General features: G+C 50.2%; 1 protein-coding gene across 1 annotated transcript; it reads left to right on the forward strand.

The window, feature by feature from the left end:
- Positions 1-1,048: 1,048 nt before the first annotated feature.
- Positions 1,049-25,335, forward strand: NECTIN4 (nectin cell adhesion molecule 4). The gene is made up of 13 exons (XM_036768209.1): positions 1,049-1,135; positions 6,133-6,343; positions 6,506-6,566; positions 8,574-8,583; positions 15,727-15,757; positions 18,202-18,561; positions 19,782-20,072; positions 20,532-20,652; positions 21,333-21,481; positions 22,111-22,267; positions 23,744-23,819; positions 24,581-24,655; positions 25,111-25,335. The coding sequence occupies exons 1-13, from the start codon at positions 1,049-1,051 to the stop codon at positions 25,333-25,335; spliced, it is 1,854 nt and encodes a 617-aa protein (XP_036624104.1).

A 25,335-nucleotide genomic window follows, 5' to 3' on the forward strand; every position in this document is an offset into this window, starting at 1 on the left:
GACAAGGTGTTTGGGGGTAGCCAAAATTTGGAGAGCTGTAAGGTTAATGAGGGAAGAGGGCCTGGAGTTACCACCTTCCCTTCTATAGAGAACTACAATACCCTCTCTTCTTTAGGAACCAAAAAGAATACATTCAACACAATCCTAGTTGGAGGGGAGGAAGACAGAGTCTCCCAGGGTCTTCTTGCAAAGTCCAACTCACACCAATTAATTCCATGCCGGGGGGGGGGGGGGGCCTCCCCTTGCCAATCATACTATACCCCCTCCAGCACCAGCTTATCTTCACTATGGGGAAACTGAGGCAATTAGGCAGCTATATCCTAATTCCTTTACCCATTGGGATCCTGGCCATTCTGCCATCCCACCCCCCAGCGCCTTCTACCTTCAGGCTTCCTATCTGCCCCCAATCATTCCCAGAACTTGTGACCCCCTAACCTCCTTCATTAAGGAGGACCTGGCTGCAGACAAACAGGATATTACTCACCAGTCAGTTCTTGGTCCCACTCCCACTCCTAATCCATCCCACTACTACCCCAACCTCCCCGGTCAGTCCCCTTCCCACCTCCAGCCCCAACCCAACCCAACCCACACTGACCTACCACCCCAACAACACCCTCCTCCCTTTGTACGTGATGACCCCCACTCTCACTCCTCCCCCTCACAGCACCCCACCCATCCTCATCCTTCCCTGACTCATGCCTTAGTCTCATTGACACAAACAGAAATTTCAGTACAACCCACTCCAACCGGTTTGGCCAAGGAAAAGAGCCTGTCTTGGGGACAGAGACAGATGCAAACACATGTGAAAGTTCAGACTCACACATAACGTGCCCCCATATCGATATGAACACTCAAATACAGAGGCACACATAAAACTGACATATATATGTGTATACAGCAACTCACTGGGGCTCACATAGAACATGCACATTCACAGATATGCATGCATCCGGAGAAAAACACACACAAAACTGCCCAGAACAGGGGTCACAGGATACCTTCCAATGTTCTGTCCCTGTTGCTGAGGATATGGAGAAAGGAGAGTTCCATGGGTGTGGACGGGAAGAACATGCGAGACAGGGAAGGATGCCGGAAGGATACAGTGAGAAGCAAAAGATTCCTGCCCACGGGACAGGTCAGATGAATAAGGTTCCTGACTCCTGACGAGGTCAGCCTCCGCCCAATGTCACCCCTTCAGCCATCCCCTCAGCAGGGTGTAAGGAGAGTTCAGAGAATAGGGACAATCTCTCCCCAAGGTGTAGGGCCTCTAGAGCACAGGATTCAGTTAGAGCTCGAAAAAACCTTAGATGTTATGTAGTCTAATGCCCTCATTTTGTAGGAGACACTGAGGCAGAGACAGGGCAAGCAACTTGTCCAAGGTCACACAGCTACCAGATAGCAGAGTAAGGATCTAAATCCAGGCCTTCTGTCCAGAAATCTGATCTTTCTGCTGCATGAAGGCAGGATTTGGCTGAAATGGTTGCAGAGAGAGGAATGAGGAGAGAGAAAGAGAGGGGAGACGGACTACAATTAAAGAAAAACTATCAGGGAAATATGAGGGAGAAGGGGAGAAATGGGAAGAATTGCTCCTGTGAGCTGGTATGAAAAATAACTTGGGCTTATTCATATACACATTAAAAAAAATCTGCACCTTCCCTACAGTGCTCCCAAAAGACAACAGCTGGATGCCTAGCAACAGGGTCCCCCTTTTTCTATCACCCTCCTGGGCAGCAGGCCCTCTCCTCCTTCCCCCCTTCAAAGCTACTCCTTGGGGCAGCTAGGTGGCACAGCGGATAGAGCACCAGCCCTGGAGTCAGGAGGACCTGAGTTCAGATCCCATCTCAGACACTTGACAGTTACTAGCTGTGTGACCCTGGGCAAGTCACTTAACCCTGATTGCCTCGCCAAAAAAAAAAAAAAAAGCTACCCCTGATGTTCATTGTAGCCAGAAGTCGCTTGTTAAAAGGTAAATGATAGGGACATTTTTCCTGGACCCTGTACCTCTTAGGGATGCCCCCCCCCAACACACACACTTAACTTCATAGTGACTGCCCAGCCTTTCCCTTAAGGAGCTGAAGTGAGAGGGGCTTTGAGCTGGCATGGCTTTTCTGGGTGATCCAGGGATACTGAGGGGTAGAAAGGAAGTGGGGTTTCTACCTGGCACAGTGCCTAGCATATAGTACATACTTAAGAAATGCTGGTTGACTGACTATCTGCCTGCCTGGGGTTTCTATGGTGGAAGGGGAGAAAATGGCAGGAGATGGATATAACAAGCTTTTGCTTGTTCATCTGACCATCCATTCTTCCCCAATGCCTCAGTTTACCTGTGATGCTTCAGGGAGGGGGAGGGGAATATCCGTGGGAAGAGAGGAAGCTCCACGGTGAGATAGGATCCACTGTGTGATAATTATAATCATTACAGAAGTTGCCCCCCCCTCCCACTGCCCCCTGGCCCAGCCCCACCCCAGGTAGCTTTGGATCTCAAAGCATCATCGGGGCGGGTCTTCTCCCTGTGGCACAGCTGAGATCTGAGACCTGTAGAGGGGAAGGGGCTCAGCCAAGGCGGAGGTGGAGAGAAACTGGGAGTCCTGGCACCCAGCCCAGTTCAGCCTTGCAGCTGCTCCCTGATCAGTGCAGAAGAGCTTGAGAAGGGGGAAGCCTGAGAAATAAGTGGCTTCTTCTGCATTATCCTTAGGTCTCTCCTTGCTCATTCTCCCAAATCTGGTCTCCCAGACTCCAACTTTCCATCCTGAACTTTTCCTTGCCTCCCCATCCTCTTGCTAAATCTTTTAAATGGGATCTTACTAAAGCCTCTCATGGCCCACTAGCCCTCTTTTCCTCACCCTGAATGTCCCAAACCAAGAAAACCTTCGAATTTTCAAATCTTCACCAACCACCTGAAATTTTCCTCCTGCCGGGACCCTTGCCCAGGCTGGACTTTGAGAGACAATATCTCCTTCCCCAACCCTGTCACTTTTTGGACCCACCCAATGAAGTTTGGGCCTCTTGGGCTGAAGGTTCATCCCTAGGGGACAGGTACAGAGTCATGCACTGTGTCCACTCCCTCTATTCCTCCGATACCTGGACCCTTTTTACACAAGGAACAACAGAGTTAACCTTGAAGAAGAAAAAAATTGGGGATATCACAGGTTCAAACTAAAGGGGATGATAGAGGAAGAGATTATGACAGCTGTCAATTCTAGCAGGACTGGGATTGAGTTAGGGTGAGGATGTTGGTCAAAGAGCTGCTGGAATTCTCTGACAATTCCCCCCCGAAAACACAGATTACCACCCCTCAACTTAGAAGGGTTAGGTCTGTGTTTAAGGTTTACTTCCTTAATAAATGAAAAAAACCACTTTTTAAAAAGGGACCCAATGTAGGCAGATGTTATGGTAAGGTCCCCAAGTCTCTGGCTGAGGGTGTCATTGTAGGGTTATAAATGATGTTCTCAGAAGTCCTCAAAATCTTTTGGCTAGACCATGTCAAAGGTCCACTCCCAGCTCTATAACCTGAATGTCAAAGGAAGACAAAGGGAGAGACACAGACGTCAGACATTTATTTGACCTCCCAAAAAGCTAGAGGTTTTCCATGGGTGTCCTTGATTAGGGATCTCAAAGCATTCATTGAGTGGGGTTGATATGGTGGTTGAAGGGTGGGACAACTGAGATAAACATAGTTCCCTCAGAAGCTACTTCTTTCTGGTCCCTTAAGGTTATTCTAGGCTGGAGTTTTGATGAGGCAAATGGAGGGATAAGGATGAGAGTGATTAAAATTCTAGGGAAAGATTTATATACCAGATATGGAAACTGAGGAACAAAGGAAGGCCATCTAGCTAGTCTCGGATTGGGGAGATGAAAACTCAGGAGTCCTGACTATTGAGTAGGAGAAAGGGGAGCAAGCATCTCGAGGTCTGGGGCATAGTCAGTACCCTAGGGAGTGGTGCAACTACTAGAACTGAGCCCTAGGTACCCTCCCTCATTAACCTCCCCTGACTGACACGTGCCTCACTGACTCTCCTTTTCTGACCCCCTTCATGACCCTTGCCTCCCCCTTCACTGACTTTCCCTCCTCCTTGACCCTTCCCTATCACTGAGTCTTCCTGAATAACCTTTCTTCTTCGCCGATCCTCGATGATCACTCTTCTTCAATGATCCTCCATCATTTACCCTCTATCCTCATTAGCCCTCCCTTGTGCTGACCCCTTCCCTCCTCACTGACCCCTCAATGGACTTCCTCACTGACTCACCTATGTGACCTTCTTCCTTTCTCTCCTAGACAGCAGAGTCCAAAATTTTTCTTTTTAAACACTCTATTTCATTCTCCCTTTGTGTCTGTCTTTTCTGTCTCTGCACCTCTCCTAGTGTGTCTTTCTATAGGAATTTCTTCCCTCTCTCTCCTCCTTTAGCGTTCACTCATCAGGCTACCAAACTTGAAGTCTGACCTCACCAAGTTTGAAGATTATTTACAGAGTGACCAGAGAGAGAGAGAAAGAGAGAAACGGAGAGAGACAGAGACAGACAGAGACACAGAGACAGACAAAGAGACAGAGAAACAGAGACAGAGACAGACAGAGACAGAGAGAGAGAGACAGAGAGAGGGACAGACAGAAAGACAAAGAAAAACAAACAGAGACAGAGACAGAGAGAGAGAGACAGAGACAGAGACAGAAACAGAGACAGAGACAGAGAGAGAGTATACCATTCTGTGGGGGAAGGCCAAGTACTAGTTCCTCTATGTGGATAAGGAGTGTAGGAGGGTGGTGTGGAGCCCCTTCCCTTTAATGGATTTTCCAAATGGTTCAGGGTCATGTTACAGGTGGAACCACTGAGGCTGGGTGAGGAAGGGGGGCTGAATTCCTTGGGTTGCAATTGCTCAGTCTAGAGGGGATCCTTGAACCTCAGTATTCCTCCTGTGCCTGGACGCTGGGGAAGGAGGAATGGTGGCTGAGGGATAGGAATGAAGGACATTGGTTCTCCAGGGCCTCCTGGCCAGCTGGACTTGGCCCTTCCCTTCAGCCTGGGATGCTATTGGTGAATTGTGCATCTTTGGCCCAATCACTTACCCTTTCTGACCTGTTTCCTCTTATGTAACTCAGGCTCTACGACACTTTCTTCAGGACAGCTCTGTTCAGTTGAAAGTATTATCACACCCATTTTATAAATAAAGAAACTGATACTGAGAGAGGCCCCTTGATTTAGAGGTGGAAGTGACTTTGGAGGTCATCTAGACCAGCCCTTTAATTTTACAGGTGAAGAAACTGAAGAGAGTCAAAGAGAGGAGAGTCACTTGTCCAAGTTTACAGAGGTAGTGGTAGATCTGGATTTGAACCCTGGTCCCATCTTAAATGACTTGTTGGTGGTCATCTAGCTGGTAAGTAAGATTTAGAGCTGGGATTTGAACCCATTTCTCCAAGTCCAGTACCCTTTCCACTACATGATGCTCATCTCTATGGTCCTTTTCAGCTTTAAATCCTCTCATTCAACGGTCATTCTCTTTAACCTGTCACCCTTCCCTAAATCAGGCTTGGCTCAGCCTGGAGTGGTAGAAGGAGCAATGGATTTGGAGTCAGAAGATGTGATTTTGAATCCTGACTCTGTCAGTATGTGTGACCTTGGGCAAGTCACCACCCTTATGGGACTCTTTAAAATGAGGGGGTTGGACTAGATAATCTCTACAATCCATTCCAGCTCTAAATCCGATGAGTCAAATGGTTCCCCAACAAGTACTGCACCTATGAAGTTTGAGATTCCCACCCCTAAGAGAGATGGGGAGCCCAGAGAGCCTGGGGATGTCTCCAGAAGCAGCAGGTCCCTGGCCTTCGGTGTGTGGCAATCGAGTTCCACAGTGAGCTCGTGTTCTCTCCACCCATCCCAGCCCTGCCTCTGGGCACCCTGACTCTGTCCCCCTCCCTCTCCTTGGGGCCCACACTGCTGAGCACCCCCATACTTCCCCACCACACACAGGGCTCAGGAAAGGCATCCCAGTCGTTCCCCACCACCAACCCCACCCCAGATTGGCTCCCTATACCACTAGCTCCCATTAGCCAGCCTGGTGGTGGGGGCGGTGGCTTCAGTGGTTCCTGTGCCAGGCCCGGCCCCTCTAAGACGCACCTGTTCTGACCTGCTGAGCAGGTTCCCAAGTTTCTGCTGCTGTCCGCCAGCCAGCCACGGCGTGGGAAGAGGCTCTGGGGGAGCTCCGAGCTCCTAGTCACAGCTTCTGGGGGGGAACTGCTGGGGACGGGGGAGGGTGGAGAGGGGCTGGGGCAGGGGATCCCCTGGCTATCACCTCAGCTCCTTAAACAGCCCACCGAGTGGACACAGACCAGCACCTGGGGGCTTTCAGGTGGGGCTGGACAGCTGCCTTTGGGAACTGCTGACTTTCTCTTTCCGGAACCAGAGAGAGTGGGGTGGGGGAGATCTCTTCCCTTGGCCCCCACCCCGGGGGGGTGGGAAGGAGAGAACCCAGCTGACTCCCAAGGCCTTCCTACACACACCCCTGTCCCAGGAAGCCAAGATGTGGCAGCAGAAGCCATGGCTGGTGCTACTTCTTGTCGGCTCCTTCACAGGTAAGACACCTACCTGAATTTCTCTCAGGCTTCACTTCCCTCATTCCCTCTCTCCTCCTCCCCTTCTCTCCAGCTCCCCCTCACTGTTCTTTACTCTGAGCCTGGTTCTGGCATAAGATTCCAAGTCTGTTCCTCACTGTTGCTGTGACTGTCCCAGAAAAGCCAGACCATCCTTCCCTTCCCCTGTCTTCCTTGATCCTATGCCAAGCCACTGACTGATTCTAGTATTACTAAGAAAGGCTAAAAGCTGTGTCCTGTGGTCCAGCTATTGGGTGGGTTTGGGATCAGGCATGGAGAATAGTGTTTTGTGGAGAAGGTAGGATAGTTGATGGGCAGTGCCAAACCTGAGAGACTCCCTTGTTCTAACACCAGGCTTCCTTTGCACATTGAGGTTAGGGCTGGCACAGGGCTGGGGCTAGAGATTTCCAATGGGGTTGATTCAAGGTTGGGTAGAGTTCCTGGCATCCCGGGAGTCAATACAACTGATTGCCCCTCTCTGTTAGACCCAGGGGAACTGGGACAAGGCTGTCTTGGGGGTGTGGGTGTCAGGAACCTCTGGGAAGAAGGATGCACAGGCAGGGGCTGCCCATAAGCAGCAGAGCGGCCTCCTTCACCTCAGCCCCTCCCCTCCTCTGGGCAGACTAGCAGGTGCCTAGGTGGTTGTGGTGGGGGTTTGGGTGGGTGGGGGCACTGGGTGGGGCCCCTTTTGGGCAAGGTGTGGTGTTCCTGGGTTGGACCCATAGGGGCTAAGGCTTCTTTGACCCCACCTCCTCATCCAAGACCCTTTAATCCTGACTATTGAAGGTGCAACCACTAGGGATTTTATCTACAATTCTAAGGTTGGAGGTGCAGTTGTAGGGGTGGGGGGGAGGCTGAGGAGGGGGTGGAATGGGTTGTGTGGGATAGAGTGGTATAGGATTCTAGGATCATAAATCAGAACTGGAAGAGACCTAAAGATTGTAGTCCAACCCTCTCCTTTTGTGGATGAGGAAACCAGACCCAGCATAAGGTGGTGATACCCACAAGACCATACCAGTATTAAGTGTCAAAGCCGGAATTTGAACCCAAGATCTTCCCAATCAGTACAATAGAAGGGGCCTCCCAAAAGTCACCATGAGATCTGCTATCCCACCCTTGGCTCGGTATGTACAGGTACTGCTTAGATTCGAGTAGCATATTCCCCAGGCTTAGGGATCATGAGGAGGTTGGCAGTGGGGTTCCAGCTAAAGCTGCCTGGGGGAGGAGATTGGGTCTGGACCTCACACCAGTCCTGCCACACAGGAGGAAGATACTAGGTTCATCCTCAGCTTCCTGGGCATTGAACACCAGCTCCCAATGTCCCTCTGCACTCCAAGACACTTCTGAGTTGCATCTCTAAGACAAGGCTTTGAATTTGCTTGGTCCCAGAGGGTGGGGCCTAGTCCTTGGGGCTGGGGATCTAGACGTACTCTTTCCTGTAGGGCCTAGTCAAACCAGAACAGCCCAGAGAAAAGGGAGTTGGGCAGGCCTTTAACTCCTGCAGTTTATCTTACTGATCATCTGAGAAGGTTGTTAGGATGAATGAGGGGTCACTTAACATAACTCCCCTCTAAGTTAGATACCCACAGATAGGACCTTCCCACAGCCATTTGGTTAGAGGTCTGGACTGAGGGCAGATAGACCCCCCACTAGTGTGTAGGGTCAAGCTGTAACCTGTATTCTCAACTTTTTCCCTGCAGGAAAGGCCTCAGTTTTCCCTAGTATGTCTGAGTCATATACCTAGTGCCAGACTCCAAAGGAGGCTCCTTATAAAAGGTGAATCAGACTAGAAATCAGAAAAAAATCTGAATTTTATTTCTAGCTCAGAGACTTGCTGCTTGGATGACCTTAGATAGGTCACCTCACCCTTTGGCCTTGTTACTTCATCTGTGAAATGAGGGGGTTGGACTATGCGGCCTTTAAGGTCCCTACCAGATCTAACATTGTATGATTTCATGGGTTCTCTCATCCTTTGCTTTCTTCTGACAGTCTGGAGGAGGTGAGCAAAGGGGGAGATTAGGTTATCGCAGGGAAGGGCTATGGGTCTTTCCTTGGTGGTTGGGTGGGCTCCTCTGGGAGCTCTTCCCATTTCCGTTTCAAGTATGACTTCTGTGCTGGTACCCCTCTCCCTGGCTTGGCTGGTCCCCCTTCCCCACTCTTGTGGGCCATTAGAGCATGGAGCCCCAGGGGCCTGGCCCCACCCACCTACTGGCAAGAGAGAAGCCCAGGGAGGAGAGGCGCCACTAAACACCACAGCCCTTTGTTTCTCCTTAATGGGATGAGTTTCCGGGTGAGGTCTCCTCCCAGCCTACCCTCTCTCCACCCTGAGGCTGGGGGTGTGTATGTGTATGGACACATAGGGTTCTCTCCCCCAACAGCATCCCGGCCCCTGATCCCAGAGTTGACAGTAGGCATGTATATATTCTGAGGAGAGCAGGGCACTTGGGGTATAGGATTCCTGGATTTAGGCCAAAGCTATGGGAGACTCAGCCTACCCCGAGGCTTAAGCTCAGTTTCCCTGACTGAAGCTAGTTTCCTAGAAAGGGAGGGGCCCTCAGCCCCTGTTTCTTTGCTTCTGTTTACATAAGGGGAGGGGGTGTCCGTTTCTTTCCCATAGGATTTACCAAAACTCAGAGAACAGAGAAGGGAAGTTGATTCTCCTGCCCAAGAAGGGAGGCTCAGTGGGTAGTTCTGGGACCCCCAGCGGCCTCTGCAGAATCTAGCCCTTCCTTCCAAGGAAGACTTTTTTTTTTTTAAGAGGGGAGTGGAAGGGAGGGTATGCAGCATCAAGAAGCAGAGTTTAGTGGGAAGAGTATTAGCTCTGGAATGGAGAGGAAGATTTGGGTTCAGCAATTAACCAGTCATTTAGCCAAGTCACCTAAATTCTCTCAAGTGTGATCATCGTTCCACTACCCCCCAGGGCTTTTAAGGGGGAAAGCACTTTGTAAAATGTTATTAAAAAGAAATACAGAGGCGCACCAAGGGTTCATGTGGCCATCCCAGTCATTTGCTTTCCAAGACATCTGAAGGTCCTCTTTGGGTCAGGGTCCTGGATATCACAAAGCACAGGCCTGAGCTCCTCCCCTATCCCCTATGAGCTGAGGATTCTGAAAGGCAGGTGCAGAGTGGAGTACGGAACCCACGCATCCTGATCTAGAAGAGTCTTTTACTCCCATTGAAGCCCAGGGAGAGGAAAGAGTGTTCCAAGCTGAGAGGAGGCTCTAGACCCAGACCTGGAACCCAGATTCTAGAATCCATTACCCAGAGTCTAAAGCTGGAATTCCAAGGCCAGAATTGGCCTGTCATCCACCCTCAGGGTGGGGTGGTAGAGACTATAGGGGTGGGGGCAGCATATGCTCTTTCACTGGGAAGGGCCGGGCTTAGGTGATGTCTAACGTCCCTTCCAAACTAGAAGCTGCTCCCTCCAGTCCCCTCCCTGGAATAGAGCTGGTTCTTGCGAGCTGGGGGATGAGGTTGAACCCCAAATGGAGCAGGGCTGCCAGCTAGTGGGGCTGGCTTTGCAGGGAATAGTGAGAAGGGGGAGGGAAGGGGAGGAGGTGACTGGTGGTTGTGGGGAAGGAAAATGGTTGAGGTTGGGAGCTTTGGAGTCCTGGGTCTCCCACCCACAGTGTGGCTGCTTGGGTGACTCAGCCAGGCTCAGACTCTGGCTCCGGGGGGTTTAGGGGACTTATCTAAGCTGGGAGCTGTGTCTGGGCCAGAGTTGAGGCTGCCTTCAAACACCCCCCCCCCAGTCCATTGTTCTCAGCTCCTTTTGTGCAGACAAGCTCAGAGTGGCCCCCTCCTCATCATTAATCTGGCAGTGGGCTTCATGCCCAGGCTGAGAGGTTCTCACTAAGCTGGGGGGCTTAGGGCAATGAGGATAGGAGTTGGATGAGAGTATGGGAAGGCAAAACAGGAGATGGGACTTTCCTGGTTTCCTCACTCAGCCTCCAGCCTCTAGGACCCCACGTAATATAGGGTATATTATGGGGCTGGGATGGAGAACTGACAAGAAGAGACTTAACTGGGGTCCGTTCTTGACCTCACTGAGCGATACCCCCTCTTCCTTCAAGTCACTGACACTTCCTACACATGCACCGTCTTCCCCCAGGTCACTGACGCTTCCTACACATGCACACTCACATTAACAGAGGAAGAAAGGAAGAAAGGAAGCATTTATTATGCTCTTACTATATTCCAGGCACTGTGCTAAGTTTAGACTATTATCCATTTGATCTCCACAAACAACCCTAGGAGGCAGATGCTACTACTATCCCCATTTTAAGGTTGAGAAATCTGAGGCAGACAGAGATTAAGTCATCTGCCCAGGGTCCCATAGACAGTGTCTGAGGCTCTAGTCTTGCTTTTTTTTTTTTTCATTTGTTTGGGGGTTTTTGTTGTGAGGCATTTGGGATTAAGTGACTTGCTCAGGGTCACACAGCTAGTAAGTGTCAACTGTCTGAGGTCGGATTTGAACTCAGGTCATCCTGACTTCAGGTCCAGTGTTCCATCCACTGCGCTACTTAGCTGCCCAGAACTCAGGTCATCTTAGGCAAGTAGACTGTGAAGTGGATAGAACATTGGACCTGGAGTCAGGAAGACCCGAGTTCAAATTCCTCCTCAGACACTTATTTACTAGAAACATGACTGGGCAAGTTTCTTAACCTATCTGTCTTAATGTCTTCAACTGTAAACTGAGGATCATCAGAATAATATCACCTACCTCCCAGTGTTGTGGGGATCAAATAAGATACAACACGCTTGACATAGCAGGTACTTAATAAATGTGTGCTCCTGCTTCCTGAGTCCAGGCCCAGTCCTCTTTCCACTACTCCACTTAGCACAGGCTAGCACCCAACGACTGAGGGGAGAGAAGAGTTAAAACAAGGGTATGAGACCTTGGATAGGGTTGACCCCTCCCCCTAATCCCAGGCAGGATTCCCCCTTACTCACTGGATCAGGAGCTGGTTTTTCTAGTGATGGTGTCAGGGGCTGAGGCCCCAGATATGATCCCCCCTTGAGGGGCCCACTTGTGAGACAGGGAGAAGCTGGAAGACCTCCAGAGAGTGGCTGAGAGGACCAGAAAAGAGGCTAGGGACCCCTACCAGGTCCTTTTGCTGTTGTGTGGAAATCCTAGTGAAAATTCCTAGCACTAAGAGGGAAAAGTAACCCGATTCAAAGGCTCCCCACCCCACTCCACCTAGGGCAACCCCTTCTTGGGGTTTATCTGGGAGGAGAAGGATTGAGAACTAAGTAGCCAGTGGGTGGGAAAGGTGCCCTGGCTGCTCACTTTAGCACCAGACTTCAGAGTCAAAGCCAGTGACTTACAGACACCAAGGAGACCAAGACAGAGACAGGCGGAAGCAAAGGAATAATAAAAAATCAAAACATTTACTATGCATGTGGTGTGTTCCGCAAGCCTGGTGCCACACTCAGAAGTGCCCATGAGCACAAATTCAGACACTCTTGGGAACATGTCCACGAGCCCACAGACACTGGAAAAGAGCCTTCCCTTCCTCTGACTTCACTAAGACACTCTTGTAGGTCGGCTTGGGCAGGAGCGCCTGTGTAGGGACCCCAGCCTGGGGATACCACTAAAAAAAAAAGGTCGAGTATAAAGAGAAATTCCTAGTTCTGTAGGCCACCATTGCTCTGTTCCCTTCTTTCTCTCCCCTGCCTCAATTTCCTTTTGTGAGATCATTGTTCAAGGTTTTCACAAGTCAGAGAGCTGGGATTGAAGGTAGACAGCAGAGATGAGGATATGGGGGGGTGCAGACTAGAAGTGGGTGGGGTGCTTGGAGGGCAGGGCCCCAAAGAGGCCCTTGGGGGCCAGGCTGAGCCCTGGGGGGGAGGGGGACGGAGATCCCGTTTGGCCAGTTGGGCCTGTTCTATCCCTTGCGCAAGGTGGCTGCTGTGGTGGTGGCTGAGCTTCAGTAGAGGCCTCTGAGTCACCCGTGGCTCCGGTCCTGACGACCTGGTGATCCCCATTCAGGAGAGGGGAGAGTAGGAATGAGGACCCACCAGCCAGAGTCTATTGAACCCAGAACAGAAAGACAGGAAGTGAGATGCCGGTGCCCAGCGTGTCCTTCACCGACATTCCCCTTGTGCCCTCAGGGTGACCTCTCAGACTGGCTGCTTGTCTCCCTCTGGGTAATGATGTCATTGCCCTGATGCTGGCCGGTGCATTGGGTTGGGGAGAGGTGGAGGAGGAGGAGGAGGAGGAGATGGAGGAGACACCACACCCTCCTCAGACTGGGAGCTAGGACTCCTGGCTTGTACTGCACTGGTATGGTGAATTCTGGGACTCTCTGGTCAGAGTCCTAATCCATAAAGCAGAGGCCAGGAGACCTTCCTTAAGAGGGGAGGGGGCCAGGAGGTAGCTATGTCCTAGCCAAAGTGGACTACTTACACTTGAGATTCCATCTTGTTATTTACCTGCCTTTGACAGGTAAATTTCCCCATCCTGGCCCCCTCCCCAATTCCGAATTCATCCCCTCCTCACCTTCACTTCTTGGAATTTGGACCTTCCTTCCAAGCCCAGCACAAATACCACTTTTACTAGAGACCTTTCCTGTGCCCCTTGAAGGTGTTAGTTCCCTTCCCCCTCACCCCCCTCCATATTACTTTGTTTAAGTTGTGGCTAATTATCTGTGTCCAACTTTTCCCTCAATAGACTGTAAGCTCCTTGAGGGGGGCAGGGATTGTTTCAGTTTTGTCTTTCACTGTTCCTGGAACAGTTGAATGAAGGAATGCCTGGGTTGGGAAGCCCTGGAGAGAACAGGTTACCAAGTTTGGTGTCCTGAGTCATGATGCTGGTGGCACTCAGGAGTGAGAGGTTGGGGTCTAAGTTTCCTAACCCAGGCAGAGGTCACTGAAGCCCAGGCTCCTAGCTTTTCTCCTCATTTTGGAGCTACGCACCTTTGATTTACAGAAGGGTCCTGAGTGGGGCTCAAGGGTCAGTTTGGGGAGAAATCCTGGCATAGCCCATAGCCAACAAAACTGTGCCAAGACAAGGTGCGGAGATGAGGGGGTTTTTGTGGGGGGAGGGTAATAAAGAAGGAAGCGTTCTCCCTTGACCAATGAGAACAGTCAGGGAATCCTCCCTGAGATGTAGGGTCTCACATACAGCATAAATCTCATCGTCCTCGGGGCAGCTAAAACCTGTCTCCACCTCTGAGCCTCCACAGTGGGGCTCGAACCTTTGTCTTTGGCTTTTTGGGGGTGGGGGTAGTTTCCCTCTCTTCAGAGTGTAACCCCAGTCCCAAAGTCCATTGGTGTGGGACTCTCTCTACCAGTAAAGTTATAAGAAGGATTTAGGTCTTGGTTTGAGGGCACCCTGTGGAGGGAAGGGTCGAGGTTTTTTTGTGTCTGCATGAAGCCCAGTCTTCTGAAAAGCTGAGGGGGAAGAAACCTCTGTTGCTTAGGTAGCTCCCCTCTCCCTGGGTCTATGTCATCCCCCCTCCTAAGGTCTGCCCCCCCCCATAGTGAGGGACTGAGGTAATTGGGTGGGAGTGGGAAGAAGCAGAGGGGGGAGGGTGGTTAGCTGGACTCCCAAGGTGAGCTGGGTGGGTCCAACATAGGTGCAGGCGGCTCAGGGCCCTGGCATCTGGCCCTGCAGGTCTGTCCCGTCCTGTTCTGTCCCTCCCTGCTCTCAGCAGCACCCTCCTTCCCTTTGCTCCTCCCACATGGGGCCATAGGACCCCCTGGTTCTAATCCAGGCTCAATCTAAGCAGGGTCCACCCCAGGGGAAACTCTGCTGCTTTCACTCCATTCCTCTCAAGGGATAGGTGCAGGTGCCAATTCTGACCTCCTCTTTCATGTGACTGCCCCCTCTCCTTTCCTCTGGATCCTGGAGAGCTCCCTTTCTGGAGGAGTAAAGTAGAGAGGGAGTAAAGAAAAGTAGGGAGGGAGAATGAATGGCTAGGCTTCCAGCCTGTCCCACAGCACATCCCCTGGTGTTACCATTACCAACTCCTCTCCTCTCTCAACCCAATTTCTTCCTTGGTTTATCTGTCTTTCTCCATCTATCCCTTCTCTCCTTATTCAAATGAAGTCTTTAACAAACATTTCTAGAAGGCTTTCTATATGCAAAGCATCATTTGCTAGTTATTGGGGATTTAAAAAAAGACACAAGGAGTTGTTTAAAATCTAATAGTCCTCCTTTCCCCAATCTCTAACATCTCTCTCTCTCTCTCTCTCTCTCTCTCTCTCTCTCTCTACATCTCTCTCTCTCTCTCTCTCTCTCTCTCTCTCTCTCTCTCTCTAACATCTCTCTTTCTCTCTCTCCCCCCCTGCCCCCTTCTCTCTACCACAGGCTCTTTCCTCTGCTCCCTGGTGCCCCCAAATTTTCTTTCAAATCATCCTTCATCAGAAGCCCTAGGCTCTTCTTCCCCTTAACCCTGAGAACTTGGAAGTTGTTTTTGGACTCCTTCCTCTCCTTTATCCCCAGTATTCAATCAATCATCGTCTCTGTCAATTTCTTTCCCCTATGAAATGGCTCACATCTATCCCTTCCTTTCCACTCCCATTACCACCATCACCTTTGTGCTCATAGCCACATGCTTGGATCATCTTAATTGCTGCCTGGTCGATATTGCTGTCTCTGGCTTCCCCCTCTCCAACCCAATTTAGATAATGCTTGTCATTAAGTGAATCTTTCTAGAATCCAGTGTTTTTCGGGAGAGGTGGTATGGTGTAGTAGAAAGAGCCGTGTGTACAGCATCGAAAGAGCCAAGTTCAAATCCTGCCTCAGGCACTTAAAAGCTGTGTACCTTCGGGAATTTACTTAACCACTTGCCTCAGTTTCCCCAATTTATTAGTGGGCATAATAATGATAGCTAGCATTTATATATTGCTTTAAAGTTTATAAAGAGCTTTTCAGATAGTATCTCATTTGATCCTAGGAGGTACAGATAGTACCTCCTAGGTACTATCATTATCCCAACTCTACAGATAAGGAAACAGGCAAGCAGAGGCTAAGTGACTTGCCCAGGGTCATGCAGCTAGTAGGCTTCTGAGGTAGGATTTGAACTCAGATCTAGTCTCTAGTACTCCATCCATTATAACACCCAGTGCTTCCAGTCTCACAGGGTTGTTGTGAGAAAAACATTTTGCAAACCTTAAAGTACAACATAAATGTGAGTTATTGCTATTATTACTTACCTCATCAGCTGGTTGTGATGAAAATGCTTTGCAAATGTCGAAAACAATAGAATAAATGGTAGCTATCATTATAGGGGGTACAGCAGACAGAGTGCTGAGCCTGGAGTCAGGAAGACTCATCTTCCCGAATTTAGATCTGGCCTCAGACACTTACCAGCTGTGTGACCCTGGGCAAGTCACTTCACCCTGTTTGCCTCAGTTTCCTCATCTGTAAAATGAGCTGGAGAAAGAAATAGCAAAACCACGCCAGTATCTTTGCCAAGAAAACCCCAAAGGGGCTCATAAAGAGATGGACACAACAAAATTATTTTATTTCTTCTCTGATCAAAAGCCTACCCTGGGTCCCTTTTTCACCCCCGTATCATGTGAATGCTTTTGTCTGGTTTCAGTCCCTGCCTTCCATGCATCTATCTCCACCCTCTCTATCAAACTATTTTCTACTACTGCCTACCACACACCTTCTACTCTAGTAGGGCTGGTCTCATTGTCCCACAAATAGGCTATTCTTTCTCTGGCCCTCTCTCACATTGTTCTTCTACCCTGAGATGAAGCTTTCCTTTTAGCTTACTCAGCCAGATTCAAGTCACCCCAACTAAAAGTCATGAAGCCTTCCTTGATTACTGTAGCCCAGAATGATTTTCCCCTTTCATTGACCCTCTAAGACTTAACATCTGTGTGCTGTGTACTGTTCACTAATTACTTCATTTGTGTATGTGTCTTTACTTCTCAATAAGATTTCAAGTGCCTTGAGGGCAAGGACTATGTCATCTACATCTCTAGGCCTCAGTATACTCACCTGGAAAATTAGGGGTTGAACTAGATAATCGACTTCTCTGTAATTCTATGACTCTATGCTCCATAATACCTATCTGGAACAGTGCCTTTGACAGAGGGCACGACTTGGAACCCATTCATTGCTGCCTCTCTTTGGAATCCAAAATGGAATGACCAGGTCATCTGAGGCGGGTTGGGTACGTCCCCATAGTGCCATAGCTCCCTGCTTTTCCTTCCCATCCCCACCTGGCTTGACTTCATCTCTCTGTCTCTGATTCTGTGCTCATCCGTCCACAGCCTCACTGATATCTGTTTTCTACCAGGACCCTTCTTGTCTCTGACACCTTGTTCATTCCTGCCTCTGTGACTTTGTCCAAGCCATCCTTCCAACATAGAACATCTGTTTCTCTCTTCTAATCCACAGGACTGGGTGATTTCTGAAGTCCTTTCCAACTCTGACATTCTGTGATTTTGATCTGGATTCAAACCTCAGCTGAGCTAGGTACTACTTGTGTGACCCAAGCACTGTCTGCGGAGTCAAAGGACTGGGTTCAAATCCCACCTCTTGACCTTGGGTAAATCACTTAGCGAGCCTTAGTTTCCCTAACTGTAAAGTTAGGAGATTAGAGTAGATGGTTTCTGAGCTCTAGATCTGTGATCCTGATCCTATACTTTGGACAAATCATTGAACCTCTAGGACTCAGTTTCCCAGATGAACTACATTAGATTATCTCTAAGAGCCCTTATATTTCTAAAACATTATGGTCCTTCACCTTCTTCTAGATCTGAAATTCAGGTCCTCCTAGAATTGGAGCTTTAGAGCTAGAAGGTACTTTGCAGGGAATCTATTCCAACTCCCTCATTTTACGGATTTGAGATAGCTGAGGTCCAGAGAAGTGAACTGCCTTGCTGGAGGTTACAAGGAAGTCAGCAGCAGAGCTGGAGATTAGAACTCAGGTCCTAGGACCCCAAATCTCAAATGCTTTCTGTTAGGCCATGTTGTCATTCAGAATCTGCTTCTTTTGTGGCTCCAGACAAGAATAATCTTCCCTTTAGGACTTGAGAAAGCTGAATGCGGTATTCATCCATCTTTCTCCAGGAAGTTTCCATTACTGAGTCCCTCCCATCCAACTGTTTACCCATCTTCTATGAGGTGCAGAAAATTTAAGTAGTTTGTCCAATGTCATAAAACTGAAAAGCACGAGAGTAGGATTCAAACCCAGGTCGTCTTGATATCAAATCAAGATGAGATCTACAGGAGCTGAATAGCTGACCAGTGGTCATTCAGGTAGTAAATAACTACTAGGCTAGGTTTGAGAACCCGGGTCTTTGGAGTCTAACTCCAATTCTTTGTATTATATTCACTTTCTTCCAGGGTCACCTCAGTCATTAACCAGCTATGTGACATCTGATAAATCCCTTTACTTCTCTAAAAACATATATCCCTTATAAGATCTGACCTGCTGATCAGATGAGATCAAGTAGGTGAGAGTACTTTGCCTGGTATCAACCCTACAGATGCAAATTATTGTGACTATTTTTACAGGGTATGTTTGCATTGCCCATGAAGATTCTGTTCATCCACGTGAGACTGCATACCGATCATTATTAGGATTATAGCAATTACCCGGCTGGCTGGTAGCATCGCTAACCATGACTCTTTTTTGGCATTTCCCTGCAGATTTGTGCCTGGCTGGTAAGCTGGAGACGTCAGCCCTGGTTACCGTGGTCCTGGGTCAAGATGCAGAGCTGCCATGTTTCTACAGGGGAGAGCCCGAGGAGCAGGTGAAACAGGTGGCTTGGGCCCGAGTTGGAGGGGGAGAGGGGACGGCAGAACTGGCATTGCTACATGATACATATGGTCTCCATGTGAGTCCTCCCTACGAGGGACGAGTGGAGCGGCCGCCACCACCTCGGGATCCCAACGATGGTGCCATACTTTTGCGGAATGCTGTGCAGGCTGATGAAGGGGACTATGAGTGCCGAGTCAGCACTTTCCCTTCTGGCAGTTTCCAGGCGGGGCTCCATCTTCGAGTGCTTGGTGAGTGAGTGCAGAGGTCTGGGGAAAGGAGAGATGGAAGACAGGCAGTCGGGGAATTGGGGATTGGGCAAAGAGCCATAGACAGAGAGAAAAGCAGAACATGAGATCAAAGGAACCTTGAAGATTAAGTCCAGTCCCCATATTTGAAAAAGAAAATGAATCTTAGAGAGATGCAGTGACTTCTCTAAGAAGAACCATAACTAGAACCTCAAATCCAAGTCCAATGCTTCTTCTACAGAGATAGCCTAGTGTACTAAGAAAAGTAATGAACTGGGAATCAGAGGACATGTCCCAGGTACAATGCCCAACTTTGTTCCTTACCACCTGTGTGATAGCAGGCAAATCACTTCCTTTCTATGGATCTTGGTTTCCTCAATTGTCAAATGAGCTAACTAGGTTAGATAATGTCAAAATTTTCTTTCAGCTATCCTATGGCCTATAAGAAAGTTTAATACCTCAACTCTCAGTTTTTGGACCTGTAAAATGGAGGTGATATTGACATAAATATGAGTTATTATTACTTCCACTAAAAAATTAAATTGTGGAAGTTACAAAACAACCCATTTGTTGGAATGGTACAATTTCAATCCAACCACTGAATGAAATTAATATGAGTCCTAAACAACCATTCACACAGGAAGTGGTGGTAGGGGGATTATCCTAATGGACATCTCTCATTCAGACTTGTCTGGTCACAATCAGTCCCCTCCCCTGTAAAGTGTTATATTCCCTGCCTCCTCCCTACTTTATAGGGATGTTTCAAGAGTAAGCGAGATCATAAAAGTCCTGAGATTGCTCAGGAAGGAAGGTGTCTACGTAGGAGAACCACATTTGTCTGAAAGTCACCTTGCTGGCCAGTAAAACAATCAGAAACGTAGTCCAGCATCCAAAGGGAGGGACAGAGAACAAGGCACGGATGGGAAAGGTGATAAAGAGACAAGAGAAGATAGAGAAAGACTGAGAAACAGGTAGCAGGCTGTGTTTCCCAGGAAAGGGGAAAGCTAGGAATATTTTTGCTGACAGGAGTGACTTGCACCAAGGGAGGCTAGGACACATGTCTCCTGGGCAGGGTAGGGCAGAGACAAAGAGAGTATAGGCAGGCAGGTGGTCTTTCTGGGTGTGTGTGTGTGTGTGTGTGTGTGTGTGTGTGTGTGTATGACTGGCAATAAGACCAGGTTTCTTCCCTGATGAGTTCTCTCCCTTACCCTCATTCCCTGTAGTGCCCCCTCTGCCCACACTGAACCTGGGTCCCACCCTGGAAGAAGGCCAAGGTCTCATACTAGCAGCCTCCTGCACAGCCGAGGGCAGTCCTGTGCCCAGAGTGACCTGGGACACGGTGGTCAAGGGTGTGGTCACCAACCGCTTGTCTAATCACCCAAGATCAGCTTCAGTCACCTCAGAGTTCCATCTAGTGCCAAGCCGAACTATGAATGGGCAGCCCCTTACCTGTGTGGTGTCCCACCCGGGCCTTCCAGAAGACAAAAGGATCACACACACGCTCCGGGTTGCCTGTGAGTCCCTGGACACTGAGTGGGATGAGGGGCGCAGAAATGGGCAGTAGGGGCACAAAATGAGTATGTGTAGGGGGTCCTGAGCCAGGTAAAGTTGCAGGGACCAGGGTCTGGAATCTACCAATCAGTCAGCATTTCCTGAACTCAATGGTAGGCTCTGTTCAAGAACCAAAAGAAGTTTGAGACAAGTCTCTGTCCTCAGGGAGTTTCCCATCCTGTTGGAAAGACCAAACTGACCCAGGATGTGTTCTATACCAAGTGGTTGCCTCTGCAAATATCATACACACCTAGAGAAGGCAGAAATCAGAGTGGGCTAAATAAATTTCATGCCAAAGATGAGCCTTGAAGGGTGACCCAGTTTTGGAGAGGTTTGTCGGGGAGGAGCTGGTGCTTTTCGGGTCATCATTTTCTCACTGTCTCTCCCCTGTTCTTCCCCATTCCCACTCTCTGGCTCCACAGTTCTTGCTGAGGCCTCGGTCTGGGGCCACGAAGACCCTGAGCTATGGCATGTGGGTAGGGAAGGCGTCATGCTCAAGTGTCTGAGTGAGGGGCAGCCTCCACCCTCCTACAACTGGACTCGGTGAGTGGAGTCCCTGTGCTAGGGTCTTCTGTGGGGGAGAGATGGAAGCTGAGAGTTAGAGGCCTGGTGGGGAGGAGGCTCCTTCGCATAGTTTCAGAGTCAGGTTGGATTTCAGAGGTCAGGGTGTAGGAGGGTTCTCCTGGCTCTTTTCCAGGGTCTCAGGGGGAGGCAATGTTCTCAGATGTGTTAGAGAAACAGTTCGTGTGCACATAGGGATGTGCATGTAATACATGTGCCCATGAGGGGTTAAAGTGACCTTGGGCTGAGGATATGGCCAGGTACCTTGCCATGTAGCGTCATACATGTTGGAGCATGCATACTTTCCGTGTATAATTGAACACATGGGAGTGTGAGCTTTGCTTTGTGGGGCTTACTGACATGTGTGTGGCCTGTTGTGTTGAGTGTGGGAGCAAGTGGGATGGCACGTGTGTAGGTCTCCCCTGTTGCAGGGTGGGGGTGCCCAGGTCAGGCTGGGCAGCAGGGGGGGGAACGGGCCTCTGCCCAGGCCTGTGCCCAGACCTGCCCAGGGGAGGGAGGGGCACCGTGGGAACGGCCGGCGGCTCCGGGTGACGTCACCATGGTGGGGGGGAGGGCAGGAGCTGCCTGGGCACGTCAGGCAGCAGCAGGAGCAGCCTTGGCCTGGTCTGGCCGGCACCCATCAGCCTCCCCTGCCCTCTCAGGCTGGATAGGCCTCTGCCCAATGGGATGCGAGTGGATGGAGGCACCTTGGGCTTCCCCACACTGACTGCTGAGCACAGCGGCACTTACGTCTGCCACGTCAGCAATGAGGTCTCTTCGAGGGACAGCCAAGTCACTGTGGCTGTCACAGGTGAGTCAGGACTTGAGAGGGAGAGCACAGAGGAGAATTATGGGTCAGGCACATGGGGAAGGCCAGAATAGGGAGGAAGGGCTATGGTGGATGGAAGACAAGGGACAGGTGAGGAAGCAGAGTGGGGAATAACAAGAATCATAATCAATCCACAAGCACTTATTAATGTAGTGGGGGCTGGACCAATGGAGCTCCATTCCCAGAACACGCACATCCATTGGCCAGGACTCCATTATATGAAGTACCTACTATGTTCCAGCACTGTGCTGGGCACTGGTGATTCAAAACCAAATGAAACGTGGATAGAGAACCAGCCCTGGAGTCAGGAGGACCTCAGTTCAAATCTGGCCTCAGACACTAACTGTGTGACCCTGAGGAAGTCACTTAACCCTGATTACCTACAAAAAAACCCAAAAACAATGAAACCATACCTACTTTCAAGGAGTTTACATTCTAAGGATCCTATGTAGATTGTGGGGACATCATTCACCTGCCCCTCCTGTCCCCCCAAATTGGGGTAGGAGCCTAGGTCAGGTGTGAGGTCAGGAGGTGGGGGTGTGACTGGGCTGGGGGGTGCAGGGGAGGCTGATCTCCTCTGACCCTGTTATGTTCCCCTCTCTGGCCTTCAGCAGAGGATGAAGCCCCACCAGTCGACGTGGATGTAGTTTCTGCCTCCATGGTGGCAGTAGGAGTGATTGCTGCCCTGCTGCTTTGCCTCCTGGTGGCAGTGGTGGTGCTCATGTCCAGATACCACCGACGCAAGGCCCAACAGATGACCCAGAAATAGTGAGTGCTGGAGGAGGAGGAGGGAAAAGGGGATTGGTTATTGGAGAAGAAATGTCAGGGAAAGAAGCCAAACAGCAACAAGTGAGAGAGGACAGGAGAAGACAGGACAGGAGAGGAGAAGACAGGAGAGGAGAGAGGAGAGAAAAGGAGAGGAGAAGACAAGAGAGGGGAGGAGAAGACAGGACAGGAGAGGAGAAGACAGGAGAGGAGAGAGGAGAGAAAAGGAGGGGAGAAGACAGGAGAGGAGAGGAGAAGATAGGAGAGGAGAGAAAAGGAGACGAGAAGACAGGACAGGAGAGGAGAAGACAGGAGAGGAGAGAAAAGGAGAGGAGAAGACAGGAGAGGAGAGGAGAAGACAGGAGAGGAGAGAGGAGAGAAAAGGAGACGAGAAGACAGGAGAGGAGAAGAGAAGACAGGAGACAAGGGGAGAACACAAGAGAGTAGAGGAGAAGACAGGAGAGGAGAGGAGAAGATAGCAGAAGAGAGAAAAGGAGGGGAGATGAGAGGACAGGAGAGGAGAGAAGAAGAAGGGAAAGTAGAGGAGAAAAGAGGGTGAGAAAACAGAAAAGGAGAAGACAGGACAAGAGAAGAGAGGAGAGGAGAGGAAAGGAGAGGAGAGGAGAGGAAAAGGGGAGAGGAGGGGAAGGGAGGGGAGAGGAGAGGAAGGGAGAGGGAGGGGAGGGGAGGAGGAGGGGGAGGGGATACCAGGGTAAGGAGTTGGAGGAGCAAAAGCTGGGCTGGGAGAATGTATAGAGGAAGAGCTAGGTATGCAAAAGGTTTGGGGAAATTTGAAGGAACCCTGTGAACAAGAGTTTGGGGCCTGAGAGGGAGGGGACCCTGTCTGAAGAGCACAGTCACACACAATTAACAGAAACAACAGACGCTGGCATGTGCAGGCACCTGGTCCCCACTGGGCTTTCTCACAGGCTTGCTGCAGTTTCCTCTGCCTAGAATGCTGTTCCTTCCTCCTTGTGTTACCCTCAACCACTGACCTCAATCTCTGTCTATTGAAATCCTCTCCACCCACCACCTTCTTGTCCCCTTGGTTGGACGTTTTCTTTCTCTCCTCTAAAATCTCAGAGTATTTTCTTTGTCCCTGTCTTAGGCACTTAACTCTACTACCACTAGGATAGCTACTTAAGACAAACACTTACCTTACCTCCCCTGCTACTTTGCAAACTGCATGAGGACAAGAATCCTAGGGATTCCCTTCCACATAGCAAGCACTTAATAAGTATTTGTGGAATGAATCAATGAGTGACTGCTCACACACTTAACACACCCTGTTGGGCCTCTCATGCCTCCCCAGACACTGTAGTCATGCAGTGTCACACACAGACTTATGTTGTATATCAGAGAGAAAGTCACACCCACAGTGGCTAGGACTTCCCCCCTCCACTGAGACAGGCCAGGGGTCCTCTTCAACCCTGGGTTAGGGTTCTGTCCCTAATGAAGGATAGTGTCTTTCTTGGACAGTGAGGAGGAACTGACCTTGACTCGGGAGAATTCCATCCGCAGACTTCACTCCCACCATGCAGAGCCACGGAACCAGGTGGGTGGCGGGTGTCTTTGTACATCTGCACATGTGTTTAGATATGTGTGTGCATGCTCAGGTTACCTTTGTGTGGGTGAGTGATAAGCAGTAGGTGAAAGGTCTTCCTCTCTTGGCCTAAGTGTTGTCTTATGAGGGGTCGTGGTATAAAGATGGAGGGAGTAGAGCTTAGGAGACCTGGTCTGGTTCCATAGGTTTGGCTGGTCTCTGTTGGCAGCAGTCCCAGGAAAGACTGAGGTTCTATCATCTGTGACTTGGATATTAAGTATCCAAGGGCTTTGGAATTCCTTGGAGGGGGCAGACCAACGAAACAGACCTATCCCCCTTGGGGAATGCAACCCCTATCTCTAGTGGATTGGGTGATTCAGAGTTGGTCAAGACCTGGGGATAGGGGGATAGTTACCCAAGGACTGAGCTCTCTCTGGTGAGACCAGTCCAGAGCCAAAGCCAATCCTATTCAGGTACTAAGGCCCTGATGGCATTTTAACTACAACAGGAGGCTTCTGTTTAGCCAGCACCTGATGGAAAGAGGAAGGGGGAAGCAGGGGGAGAAGGTGGGAGGGGAAGGATAGAAGTGACTGGGGCAAGGAAATCAGGTCAGGGAGGAGGCTGATGGGAAGGACAGTGGAGGGGAAGAGGCCAGAAGGGCAAAGACCTGAAGGACTAAGATTGAAACGGAGGAGGATGAGGGGAAGAGGTTGGGCTCAGGGAGGGGGCTGGAGCCCTTGTTCTGACCCCTCCCCCTTGTCCGGGCCCTGCAGCCTGAGGAGAATGTAGGGCTTCGAGCTGAGGGCCACCCTGATAGTCTCAAGGACAACAGTAGCTGCTCTGTGATGGTGAGGCCCCGGCCCCACCTGCATCCCTCTAACCTCCCTTCCTCACCTCTTCCCTGCCCCGTCCCTTCTCACTGTGTTCCCTCCTCCAGGTCAGCTTAGGTACCCTACACCTCTCCCTACTACACTCCATTCAGCCCCATCCTTGGCTGTGACCCAGACCCATATTTCTATTCTACCTTCAACCCCCTTGTCTCTTCCCACTCCCAAATGACCAACACTGAATGAAAGGAAATAGAGGAAGGGGCGCCCCATGGCCTTAAACCCCTACTTTTGCCCCATCTAAACATATCTCATGCCACAGACTTACCTGACCTCTGAGCCCACATTTTCCCTGGCCCCTCTGATCTCCCCATGTTCCTGGCCCTTGACCCCTGACCCCATATCCTGCCCTTGACTTTGAACCCTACCATAATATTGACCCCTGACATGACCTAGTTGTGGCACTGTGCCAACAGAGCGAAGAACCTGAGGGCAGAAGTTACTCCACTCTGACCACGGTGAGGGAGATTGAGACCCAGACGGAGCTGCTGTCACCAGGCTCTGGCCGGCCAGAAGAGGAAGAAGACCGAGATGCTGGGATCAAGCAGGCCATGAACCACTTTGTTCAGGAGAACGGGACTCTTCGAGCCAAGCCCACGGGCAATGGCATCTACATCAATGGACGGGGACACCTAGTCTGA

The sequence above is a fragment of the Trichosurus vulpecula genome, chromosome 7, assembly GCF_011100635.1.
Source record: "Trichosurus vulpecula isolate mTriVul1 chromosome 7, mTriVul1.pri, whole genome shotgun sequence".
Taxonomy (NCBI): domain Eukaryota; kingdom Metazoa; phylum Chordata; class Mammalia; order Diprotodontia; family Phalangeridae; genus Trichosurus; species Trichosurus vulpecula.

What these genes read in the sequence shown, in the direction of transcription:
- NECTIN4 (XM_036768209.1), top strand. Translation starts at nt 1,049, where the DNA reads ATGGGTGTGGACGGGAAGAACATGCGAGACAGGGAAGGATGCCGGAAG. An exon ending in AGTCACTGTGGCTGTCACAG is followed by an intron (nt 21,482 to 22,110) that starts GTGAGTCAGGAC and finishes TCTGGCCTTCAG; the next exon opens with CAGAGGATGAAGCCCCACCA. An exon ending in CAACAGATGACCCAGAAATA is followed by an intron (nt 22,268 to 23,743) that starts GTGAGTGCTGGA and finishes TTTCTTGGACAG; the next exon opens with TGAGGAGGAACTGACCTTGA.